This window comes from Molossus molossus, unplaced genomic scaffold, assembly GCF_014108415.1.
Source record: "Molossus molossus isolate mMolMol1 unplaced genomic scaffold, mMolMol1.p scaffold_m16_p_17, whole genome shotgun sequence".
Taxonomy (NCBI): Eukaryota; Metazoa; Chordata; class Mammalia; order Chiroptera; family Molossidae; genus Molossus; species Molossus molossus.
Genome location: NW_023425352.1, coordinates 63,285,008 through 63,297,525, shown reverse-complemented (window position 1 = coordinate 63,297,525; position 12,518 = coordinate 63,285,008). Strand labels below are relative to the sequence as shown.

Here is a 12,518-nt window from a genome sequence, read left to right as displayed (position 1 = left end):
CTTTGTTTCTATTTTGATTTTGTAAGCAACTATGTGGAATCCTTATAACTTTAATAAAAAACACAACTTAAAGAGTTTTACTGTTTTTGCTCAGGTATTTTACATCCTGCATTGTTTTATTGAAGACTAAGGAATTTAGACATTAGAATCTTGATTCTAAATTATATATGAAAGAATAGTGCTAGTCAGGATGCTACTGGAAGAGAAAATAGATACTAATTTGTCAAAAACAGCCACTATAACCAAAATTAAATAAGAAAGTAAGCCCTACATTTTTGGTCTATTGTTTCCCCCAAAGGCAGGATTATTTCCAATTATAACATGAATGTATCTCCAGAAAATTTATTCACTATTAATTGTAAAGTTAATGTTAATGAGTTTTAGATGCAAATAATTGAGAATATCAATACCTATTCTGTGAATCCAATGAGTGTGTCACTGTCTTTATGAGAGGAGACTTCTTCAAGGTCTCATGTCTTCTCTGCAGAATTCCTTCCTCTAGCTTTGATAAAAGTTCTCAGATTGCTGTTTCTATTTTTAAAAACATCTGCAGCAAATTTTGGCCCAAAAATCTGAAAAAATGCCTGATGCTCAAGCTTTGAAGTTAGATATTTTCTTGCTGAATGCTTCATTTTTATTACCTGTCCTAGGTAAAGTTTAAAAACAATCACAAAAGCAATCTTTTCTATTTCTGCAAGGAAATAGAAATTAAATGGAACATTATAAATGTAAGTCTTATTCATAGATTCATATATGAATTCTGACTATTTTTGAGTCTTACAGAGATAATCTTATAGACATTAACTTTCTAAAGGGTTATGTTGAAACAACAGGATGACAAATGACCAGGTAACAACTGAGTTACAATGATTAGATAACATGGTATTCAATTTGGAAAGAAGTTGAAGATGGACTGGATCATCCTCTTTACTTGACAAATGGTTTCATGAGCTATTATTATGAATAGATAAGTTAGAAGCTTTTACAAAGATGACTTTCAATATAATGATTTTCTAATTCATTTTCAACAATAAGAGATTGCTTGCTATCTCACAATTCTTTCATAGAGAAGATTATACATGCAATCAATACAGGTATTTATGACAAAAAGTTAGCAAAGTATTAGAAGCCTAGTACTTCTAGGTCTGCTCATCTCTGCTATTGTCATCATCTCTTCATTGTGTATCCAACACTAATACCCAGTCCCCACCACCACTCCACATTCACCTCACTAGAGTTCAAAGGGCACTAGAAGTCAAAAGCACCTGTTTAGGGACCCTTGAGAGAAATTGAATTTAATTGGTAAAAAATATATTTGAGATCATTATATGTTATAGGGATAGAAATCATATACACCCAGAGTTCAATCTTTATTTCTAAGAAATAATATAGCAGATATTTTATTTCAGGGTCTTTTGAATTTTCCAACCTGAGGATATTTCTGCTTATGTGAGAGAGAACTAAAAAATACCTGTATTGTCTAAGTGTTGCCAAGTTGGTTGAGCTCTAAATGATTTGATTTCATTGGCAGTCCAGAAGGCCATGCCTAATATTTGTCAATTTAAGAAAAAATAAAGCTACCAAAATAATGAAACACCTAAATTTAATATACATGTACACTTATATATACATATATGTTTATGTGTGTGTGTGTATGTGTGTAGTCACAGTAGGAAACAGATTATTATGAGAGAACAATGTAGACCTTAAGGATTAAATTCCTTGCTTTACCCTCACTATTTCTTAAAAGGGAAAGAAAAAATAAAAGAGAAAGAGATAAAGCTTATTTAAAGGCCTCATTTCCCATAAAATGTTGGGATATGTTTAAAATTGACAACACCCTAGAAACATTGTACTGTTTTTACATGGATTAAGACTGAACTTCTGAATACTAAAGTACAAACATAGTATAGACATGCTGCCATTGAATACACTGTACTGAATCTACACAATTGAATAATAATAAAAAAAGTATTTTTTATATATAAAATGTTTCCCAAGTACCAAAAGATCAAATAAAAACCCACCCCTCCTGCTGTGTTCCTAGGTGTGTAACACTACATACTGAGTTGGGGAGTGTTTCGTAGCACTTGTGTCAGGGCAATATTTTCTGGTTTATGGGGCTGGAATCAAGTAACCACCATCCCCCCTTGCTTAGGGAGGCATGGTTTCCTGTAGCACCATGCAGCAGACATCCAGCACGATCTGGTGGACACCTGCTTAGGACAACTTCAGTTACGGTCACCAGAAAACTCACTTGAATTGTAGATTTAGCTGCCATTCACTCTGGAAGCCAATGTGCATTCTCTTGAAGTCTGCTTGGCCCTTCTAGTCTCTTTTTGGCAGGTCTGATATGTTATTATGAAAAACACAGACTAATTTATCAAGCCCTAAAAACAGCACCATTCCTCCTCCAGAAGGCCTTGCTGTTTGTTGCTACTTAGAAATGATGTAAACTATCAGAGATGTGAGACATCTATAAATATTTAGGCCTTGAGCCATAGCGAAGTAGATAGATAATAGACTAGAGTGTAAAACAGAGCACTTCACACTGTGCATGCATAGGAAAGTCAGGAAGGAAATTGGGGTGCCAATTATCCAACATAATTTCTGCTATTTCTCATTAGCATAAAATTGGTCAAACGTTCTGAACAACAGCATTCCATAGCAATCACCAACAAATTAGAATAACATATGCTTTATAAAAAAAAGTCACATCAGAAAATGATTCAGAGGAAAAATAATGGTTGACATTCATTTTTCAGTTAATAGCAAATATGCAACTTACTTAATTACAAACCTGTTTACATAAGAAAAACAAGGAAAATGAAGCAAAATCAAAGGTGTCTTGTAGATATAAGTATGTCTCTGTGGGCACACGAGTTTGATGGACAGGGTACCAATAGCTCCAGATGTCTGCTGTGTTAGATCAACTCTGAAAGTCTGGATGCTGTCAGAACTTGTCTGCTGGTGCCCCAAAATATGCATTTTGAGCTCGGACCTTTTTCAGAGAGCTTCATATTCCAAAAGGAGACAAATAACCACTGAAAGTAACCATTCATATTTATTCTTTATGGAGGATTTTTCTCTTGACTATCAGTTAGGAAGTAACTAGATCTCTAAACTTCACATCAGACTGCCAGTGGGTGTGCCTGATATGCATTCTCTTCAGAATGCACAAGGGTGTTCATCAGCACGTGATAATATGTGGCTCTACTTTTAAAAATGTGGAGTTGGACCAAGACTTATGTTTGACTGACAGTCCTCAAACTTTTCAGAGTAAATAATATATTAACACAATACAGGGAGTCAAAGAGTATACAACCTCCTAATTAGGTAAATTGTGCATGAATCCTTCAGATAAGCAATATCTCAGAAAAAACAAAAAACAAAAACAAGAACAAGGTTGACATTAACAAACTTGTGAGGCCTTCCAGTTAATGTTTATAATTGCAATAAATTTCAACAGAATAACATATTTGATATGCAACTTAAGTGGGGGGTTATACATCTAAGGCCATCTTTCCAAATTTTTACCAAATATATTATCATTTTAAATGAGAACATAGATAATCTAGAAATTAAAAATTTATAATCATCTTTTAAGAGGCTAACATTACCTCTATATTCAAAACAACAAAACAATAACAACTAATGAATACTACAAACCATTTTTTGAATATAAAATGCATTTCTACCAAAACGTTTTCAACATTTGAAACCTTGAATTTTCACTGACCAGTGTTGAAGAGAATACTATGTTCTTCCTTTTCCCTGTGTGGCATGATGTCAGTGATGTTCTCAGAGCAATTCACAATGTATTTTCAACAGAAACAACTTAACCTCAAATAAGAGTTGTATATATTGAATGTCTGATTCAGAAACGGTTACATTTCCTTTCAATGGAACAAGGAAAGTTTAAGCAAGGTTTACCCAACTGCAGTAAAAGAAATCTTTTATATACTTTCAAATACTGTGCCTTTTTATTTAAAACAGTGTAAACATAACAACACCACCAATAATTGGAAAAAGACTGGTTATGTGAACACTAATTTTCTTGAATGTCCCCATCAAAGTAAGGGTAAATAAAACAGACAAATCTCCAGGAGAAGTCCCCGTTCACCTCAGCAGTGGTAAAAATATTGCTTTATTCCAAATGAACATATAACACACTTTACTGTTCTTTTGGGGGCTTCCTGTGAACTGAATACTCTGGGCTTTGCAATTTCAATAATTTATTCTTTCCATATTAACCACAGAAGCCAATGTCTTGGTCCACAAGTTGTAGATTTGCTACACAAATTAAATAGTAATGAGAAATCAAAAGATGACTGTTGATTTGGTCATGGGCTTGTATAAATAATTTAAGTATGCGTGATTCAAAGTAAACACACATCTTCAATACACCTTGTGATATGGATAGCATCAATGAACCTCTACTTGTTCTTTCAGAAGTATTCACATCAGAAAATCATCTAGACATTGTCAACAGTTTTATAGGACCCCACCATGCAAATGACTTTGATTTAAGAACTTACTAACTGAACTTTATACTTAATGGAAAAATTTAAAGTGAATAGATCTAACAGGGACTTTTTTTTTCAGAATATTAGATTCCCTGATGTTTCAGAACAAATTTTAGCAAGCTTAATATGCACACATATGCACACACATACAATGAACATATTTGCATACAGCATACCGGTGCTCTAGGGAGCCAGCTCACACACACACATAAACACATAAAGCACTCTCTCACACGCACATACACAGGCACACACACACACATGTGCACTCTATACACAGGCACACACACAAGTACACTCTCACACACACATACACAGGCACACACACACACATGTGCACTCTCTCACACACACATACACAGGCACACACACAAGTACACTCTCACACACACATACACACACACACACACACACACACACACACACCCCAAGAATGCTCCTTTGGCGCCCGTAAACAATCTCAAATACAACCATTTCTATCAGCATGATTTTAGTGACATGACACTGTGATTTTTTTGTCCTTTTTCTATATTGATTTCATAACTGCCTTCTGAGATTCTGTGCCTTTAAATTTCGGAGGAAGATGGCACATAAGAGTAGCTGAGATTACGCCCCAACAACTCCCTCTGTCTCCTGTTCTCTTTTTTTCCCCAGTGACTTTGTGCCATTCTTCAAAAATTAAATAGAAAATACTACATTTGCTGACATGACATATCCTGTGATGAGGCTGTCAAGTGAAGAGAAATTTAGGGGTTGGGACTATCAAGCCAAATGGCAAGGGCCATCTGTTCTCTGGCACCCTACCCTCAGGATGCAGCTTCTCTCTTTGAAACCAGGTAACTGCCAGTGCTTTTTTTATGGGGACACTGGTGCTGTTGGGCTGTCAGAATTGCCCACATCTACTAAGAGCCAAAGAGGACAGTGTTTGGGCTAACTGAAACTGTATTCAGAATTCCACCCAAAAGCTTTTGTTGTAAGCTTTATCCCTCCTGAAACATTTCTTTCCCTTTAAAAAAATATTTTGTTAAAAAACACTATGATATGAGGGCGATAGACTATTTGGTTTCTTCTAAGTAGATGCTCTTAAATTAATGCATATAAATAATTTGTATTTAATTTCCTCTCTTTCCTGTTGAGCAAAGCATAGAATGCACAGACTCCTACATCTCAGGTCACTTGGTCAGTGCAGAGTCTCTTTGTATTTCATTTCTTAAGACAAATTGTGCCTCTCGTTCTGATTTGGCCGTGGGACTCAGGGGGAGAAAGGCTGTGTTTCCACTCGCACTGTGCTCAGTTTCTACACTGGCTAGTCCGTAGTCTTCTGACCGCCTGGCATCAGTCAGAATTCGGATCTGCTCCTGGACAGTTTCTAGCAAGATTTTCACTTCTTGTTGCTCTGCTATAAGACAATCGCTGACTGGAATACTCACATTGACAATATCAGCTGAGTAGGAGTTTTTACACCATTTGATGCTTTTGACTTCAGAAATCCCTGGCATTTGCATGCAGGTCTCCTCTAGACCCACTGAAGGGATGATGGGCACGGAGCTGGCCCTCGTGGATGAATATCCCATCAGGTTTTTTTGATCCAAGCTAGTAAAATAGGAGTTTGTCTCTCTTGAAGGCAGTTGCATATTTATTGATGCATTTTGTTGGTTTTTTACACCTGCGGATGAATACCTGAAAAAGAAAAACAGTTACATAGTCTCTTTCTGCTGGTGCTTCTCTAGAGCACTCTCCAGTCAACAAAGCACTTTCCACATGCACCATCTCACTGACTTCTCACAGCAACCCCAGCAGACGGATAATAAGTTCCCAGATAAACAGAGAAGGAAACTGAAGCTCGGATAGGTGAAGTGACTTGCCCAAGGTCACACAGAAAATAAGTGACAGACTGAGACTCAAACCCAGATCTTCTTACTTTAAGTCCAGGGATCTTTCAACACACCACAGCTGTATAGGCAGGTGGGATATAGTCTTCCTGACCTCTATCCTAGAATACAAAGTAAATGGGGATTGAGCAGGTAAGTGTGGCCTTTCCATAGTGACAAACAGGAAACCCATAACGGCATTACTCCACTCCATCAACTTGACCACCCTCTCAGCCCTGGTTTAGTACTCATGTGGCCAATCTACTTGGAGAAATTGGGAAGCCCAACATTAAGCATTAAGGTACTACAGTCCTGAGTTTTTCTGCTTCACACTGACTTCAGGGGAACCAAATACAATTTCTACTGGCACTCTGCTCTGTAGGCAGTGCCTCACTACAAATTGCTGAGTCTAAATGGAAATGGGAAGCATAGGATTCTTCTCTCCGCAGGGAACAAACATGATGTGGGTTCCACAGGACCTCTACCAATCCAGCAACTTTCCTCACTTGGCTTCTGGAGCAAAGTCAGGTAGCTCACTGGTGCATGTCAATGGCTTATCAAGTTTGCCAACATGCCATTTCAAGTCATTTGAATATCCCAGAATCTGGCTAGTGCCTTTCTTGCCTGTTCAGAGCTAGTGAATTTCTCAGTGCCTCTGAACTTTCTAGTACTATAAAGTGGGGGATGGTATATCACAGATTCATTGAAATGTGGTTTGGGGACTTGAATGGTAGTTTTTATTCTATTTATGTTATTTGTCCTTAATTTAAACATGAAAATTTAAGCATAATGTAAACCTATCTGCCTTCCATATGCTAAATACCATCCTCTAGTCTTATATTGTAATGCAAATAAAAGTCATGTTTATATATGGAAAGAATGATGGTGAAGAAGTGTGTAGCATACTAAATCGAAATCTTTATTGTAAGGACGTGATGGGAGTAATTTAGAGGTCTTTCTATCAGACAGCGAGAAAAGATGGGGAGCAATTCAGGTGTCTTTTTATTCCCATCATCTCTTACTGGGCTTAGTACAGAGTGGGTAACCAATACATCTTGGTAGAATGGACTCATGAATACATCAGCATATTTTGGAGATAAATACTTTGCATCCCATTTCAAACATAATAATGAGAGCTAACATTTGCATAGTGCTCTTAAAAAGCACATCCACCTTTAATTGCCTCAGTGAATTTTTTTAAACTGTGTGCTTTATTTAATGTAATGAATGAAGAAACTGGTCTAAGGAGTTCTCAAATGACTTGCCCCAAATTACCTTTAGTAAGTAGTGGATGAAGAAGTTAAACCCAAGTTGTCTTATTTTTTTAATTTTTATTATGAAAGCCAGAAATTAGTGAGCATTCAATGTGCATTAGAATACCTTTTAAAGGATGCATAATCTTTACCTGTGCAAACTGTATAGCCACCACACACAAGGAATTTCCCCAGGGGATCTTACTCCTTTTCTTTTAGTATTATAGAACTGAACAGCTAAGCCTAAGGGTTCTAATCAGTGAATCAATTTCAATAAGAAAGGGAACAAATTAGAGGTTTTTGTTTTCTGTCTTTAGCACCATCCTGTTAACACCATTAATATTTATGAAGATATACAATGTCTACTATCAGATTCACCCAGGTCACAGAACCAAAAAAATATAATTAGGATAAAACTGTATTTCATATAGATATCATAAGAGTATATATCAGTGGATAGAACATCATAGGTAGAAATATGATGGTGATAGGTGCAAATTCTTATACCAGAATCAAACATTATTGTAAAAATATTAGATAAAGGTGTAAATATCTTAGAGGACTTAGTCCTCTAAATAGCTTCAACAAGTCAACAATGTTGCATGACTAAGTAGTGATCAAAGGCAATTCAAGCCAAAATCGGAGTAGTCTCCTAATCTAACTCCTGACTCAGATAAGAAAGGGATGGCAGCTGGTGTATGCATCACCTCACGAGTCAGTTATGGGACACACAGATGGCAATAAATAAAATCTAAAATGTTATTATAACGTGAAGGTGTGTTTTCAACAATTAGAGCTCTCTAAAATGTGGGTTTGTTTTGGATCAGACAAGACAAGACAAGTCCCTGCTCCATTTATAGACAAATTGCAGCCTTGCTTTCATTTTCTCATCAATTAAAGCAATCAGGTGGTAATACTGGCTCAGGGTGTTGCTCTGAGAACTACCTGAAGCAGTGCCTCTGCACTGGTAACCAGAGGCACACTGGTGGCCCTCACTTCCCTCCCAGAGTTGCTGTGAGTATCCAGCACTGGAATTGAGTAGAAGCTGATTACTTGCTCCATAAGGTTAAGTGAGAGCTAAATGTCTAGATATGCTTCTGGATTAGAAGACACTCAGCATGGGTACTCCCCACAGTCATGAATGTGAAAAATCAGTTTGGACAGTCCTTCCTAAGGTCCCTCAACAAAGAAATCACAGTGCATTCCCTCAGTAACTGTGTGAGTCAAAACATCCTTTAAAAGGTGAGATATTCCAACAACTAGTCACTTGGTTTTATCCCCCGTATTTCAGGAGTCAGGCCAAGGTGTGTGCGTTTCCCCAGGGGACTCCAAGACCCTTTTCCTAGTGCAATTGGCTTTAGATGAACTGACTCAGTCGAAGGAATCCACTCTTCCTGCTGAAGCCACACAACTAGAGGTTTTAGTTACACATCGTCATCCAGGAATGTAACTTTCTTCACATTCCTTGTCTGGTTTAGTGGTTTATTTAGTCATAAAGGCCAGTATTCAGTCTTAGTTCTTTTGCATGGTGTATCCTGCCTTGTGCTTGCCACTATGTCTGCTATCCTGAGTGTCCATCTGCACAATTTCCAAGAAATAACTGAAGCATGTAAAGTTGCTAGAGACATGAGGTAAGCAGTCAGTATTCTTTGCATCCCTCATACTTTGCAGGTGGCAGTCTAACCTTTGTAACTCCATTTCTTTCTGTCTAGCATGTGAATGCATCAGTTTGGTTTGCCCGACATAACACAGTGCAGAGCTCTGTGTGCCATTACTATGGCTCTCAAATAATCACCACCTCACGCCTTCCTCAGGCTTCACTAAGAGAGCTGCAGGGTTCAAACTGGGCTGAAGTCAGTGCCAAAGAGAGAAGCCACATACACCGGAGCCCAGCTAGCTAACAGCACCCACATGCTTGATAAACAAGCCACAGACGGCTCTTGCAAATTCATTCACTCCCCTTCCAGGCTGGGGCCAGATTTGAAGAGGGCCTTTAACTGTAAAATTCTATTACCGATCCTATTTCCAGTCTGGAGAGATGGAAGGTCCCCAGGAGTGGAAAATAGCTGTTTTCAAGAACTGAGAATGAAATTGCTCCCTGAGATTCATTGTACTAAGCACACAGTGACTTATACTTAGAGTCACCATTTATCAACACTGGGTGTATATCACACGTAGGAAAATACACGTGGCCAGCCAGCTGGAGAGAATATTCCAATCCTAAACAAAACCACCAACATGCAGACAGTAAGTGTGAACCTCCCAGGAGTTAAAAGACAAAGCAGTGCCTGAACACACAATGGAAATTTCTGAGCCCCGGAAGGTCTGTGTATGTAGGGTTCAAGCATGAGCCCAGCACAGGTTCAGTGCATCCTTACACAGGGGACATATGGAGTGACCGCCCCAACATGCCCAGCAGAAAGAAAGACAGCATGGGACTCTCTCTCCACTCACACAATGTATTGTTCCTAAGTAACAGATAGGATCAGTGATTTAAAAAATATATAATTATGAAATATGATCAGTTATAATTATAGGCTAAACACAAGTTCCCTTTCTAGATATAAAGCAAAGAGAAATGCCAGCTCCTTGTTGACTTACAGTATCTATTTCGGACAACTTGACTGTTATGTTGAATTTGCAGCTGTCAACTCAGATCTGTACCAACTATATTTGACACTACATTTGGAATTGTTTCAAAATTACAAAACCCAGCCACAGACTATTTATTCCTATGTTCTAGTCTTCCTAAAGAAATCTGTCATTGAGCTTTGTCAGATTTCACATATATCTTGCCCAGAAGAAAGACAAAGGTAGGACTTTGTGATGGACCCTCTACTTGCTTTGGTCTTCTGCTTGATACAGTGTGGAAAAATCACCCAGGCCAAAGCAGCATAGATACCTGGCCTGGCTCATCCAGAGAGATAAAATCTAGATGTACTAAGAACCTGGCTTGTGCCCGGCTGGCGTGGCTCAGTGTTTGAGCGTTGACCCATGAACCAAGAGGTCACCGGTTTGATTCCCAGTCAGGGTACATGCTCAGGTTGTGGGCTCGATCCTCAGTGGGGGCATGCAGGAGGTGGCCAGTTCATGTTCTCTCTCATCGATGTTTCTACCTCTCTCTCCCTCTTCCTTCCTCTCTCTCTAAAAATCAATAAAGAAAAAAGAAATTAAAAAAAAAGAACCTGGATTGTGTGAGGAACAGATTCCTGAAGTTCCTGGAGTAAACCCTGTCTGCATTCTCTTGAAATCAATGATAATTTTATAACAGTTCCTGAGAAAATAAATACCAGTATTACTTCTCCGCTTACCATGTGACAGGTACAACCTCTCAACACACATAATTTAAAAAAAAATCCACCTAAGAACTTTCAGAAAGGCTGTATTGTTTTTGTTCAATTTATATATTTAAAAAACTTAAGCTATATACTAAAATTATCTCCAATTCACACAAATCATAAGGGCCAAAGATAAAATTTGAACTTCAGTCATTTTAAGTAAGAGCTAACATATTTGGTTGAACAATATATCAATTAGGTGGATGGTGAGTAAAATTCATCCTATATTCCACTCACCATGCCTTAAGGATCTGTGTCAACTTTTGGACCACAAGAAGCAATAGCAGAAATTATATCCAAAGTCCATCTTTAAGTCCCTGCACCATGAATGAATCTAGATATCTGAGTTCAACAAGTTGTACTTTGAGAGCTTGCTGTCAACATTAAGTGAGACACATTCAAGAATGCCTGATGGAAGCAGATACTGCATATATATGTTACAGGTTACTGTTTAGGGTATTGTCCACAGTACTAATCAGAGACATAGTGCCTAGAAAGCTAAAAATTTATTTTCTTGTTAGTTTTATGTTTATTTTCCATCTAACACTTTCCTAAGATCTATTTCCATTTTACTTATTCTTTTAAGTTAGTTTACCTTTGTGGAACAAAGATGAAAGGAGGTATAAATAGTTAATTGATGACAAAAGCAATGAATAAAACCCCAATGAACAAAACAACTCAACTTAAAGCTATGGCAATAATGACACCCTCCCTAAATTTCATTGTTTTTAGACCTACCCTTGGCAGGCTATCATATCCTGGTCTGGGATCCTTGATTCCTCAAGTTGCTGATATGCTGGTCCCACAATTCCACCCAGCCTACTTCGGGGTGAGGGCGGTGTCCTTCTGAAGGCATTCCTATGGAGCATACCACTCCTTTGTCCTGGACTGCAGCAGGAGGAGAGACTCCGGCTAGGGTGAAAGAAAACCAGCAAGCAAATTAATCAGAGCAATAACCTTACAGGTAGCTGCTCAAACTTTTTAAACACAGTATCTACAGCTGAGATTCTCAAAGTTCCAGGCCAGGCTCCATCCGTGCCTGTAGCATATCTGCTAGGAGGGGATCAGAAGTTGCCAAATTCATTTACCCTTGAAGAAATGGAGACAAAGAGAAGTTCTTGTGTTTCTGGCTTTCCAATGTGGAGCACAACGGACTATTAAAATAATTGCTGCTTTCCAGCCAAAATACAAGGTGGGCTCAAGGAATTGTCAAGCTCCTGATTCCCATCTGCCCTCATTATTCAAGCTAAAATAGTTGTCTCTCCAATAAAAGAAAAAATGGCCTTGTTATTAGATGCTGACAAGAACCAAGTACAGGAAACCCTGAAGGGATTGATAAGAACATTTCACTTGTGTTAGTGGTAGAATAAACACACATTTTAATTGGCATTCTCTTCTTAACATATGTGCTAAATTCTTAGTTCACTATCTCAAATTTTCACCAATCTTGAGAAACTAAATTTATTTATTTTTTAATTTGCTTGTATGTAACATCTCATTTTCATTCATACATCCAGGTACCCATTCAAG

General features: G+C 37.8%; 1 protein-coding gene across 3 annotated transcripts in view; it reads right to left on the bottom strand.

The window, feature by feature from the left end:
- Nucleotides 1-5,698: 5,698 nt before the first annotated feature.
- The window catches only part of NRG3 (neuregulin 3), a 1,298,130-nt gene continuing 1,291,310 nt past the window's right edge, over nucleotides 5,699-12,518 (bottom strand). For 2 of the 3 annotated variants that reach the window (XM_036265094.1, XM_036265095.1), the window contains exons 8-9: nucleotides 11,727-11,900; nucleotides 5,699-6,206 (exon numbers count right to left, since the gene is read on the bottom strand). In XM_036265094.1, the coding sequence (XP_036120987.1) occupies nucleotides 5,699-6,206; nucleotides 11,727-11,900 (682 nt within the window). Of the gene's footprint in view, nucleotides 6,207-6,447; nucleotides 6,520-11,726; nucleotides 11,901-12,518 lie in introns of all 3 variants that reach the window. The other variant, XM_036265093.1, reaches the window with a different exon arrangement.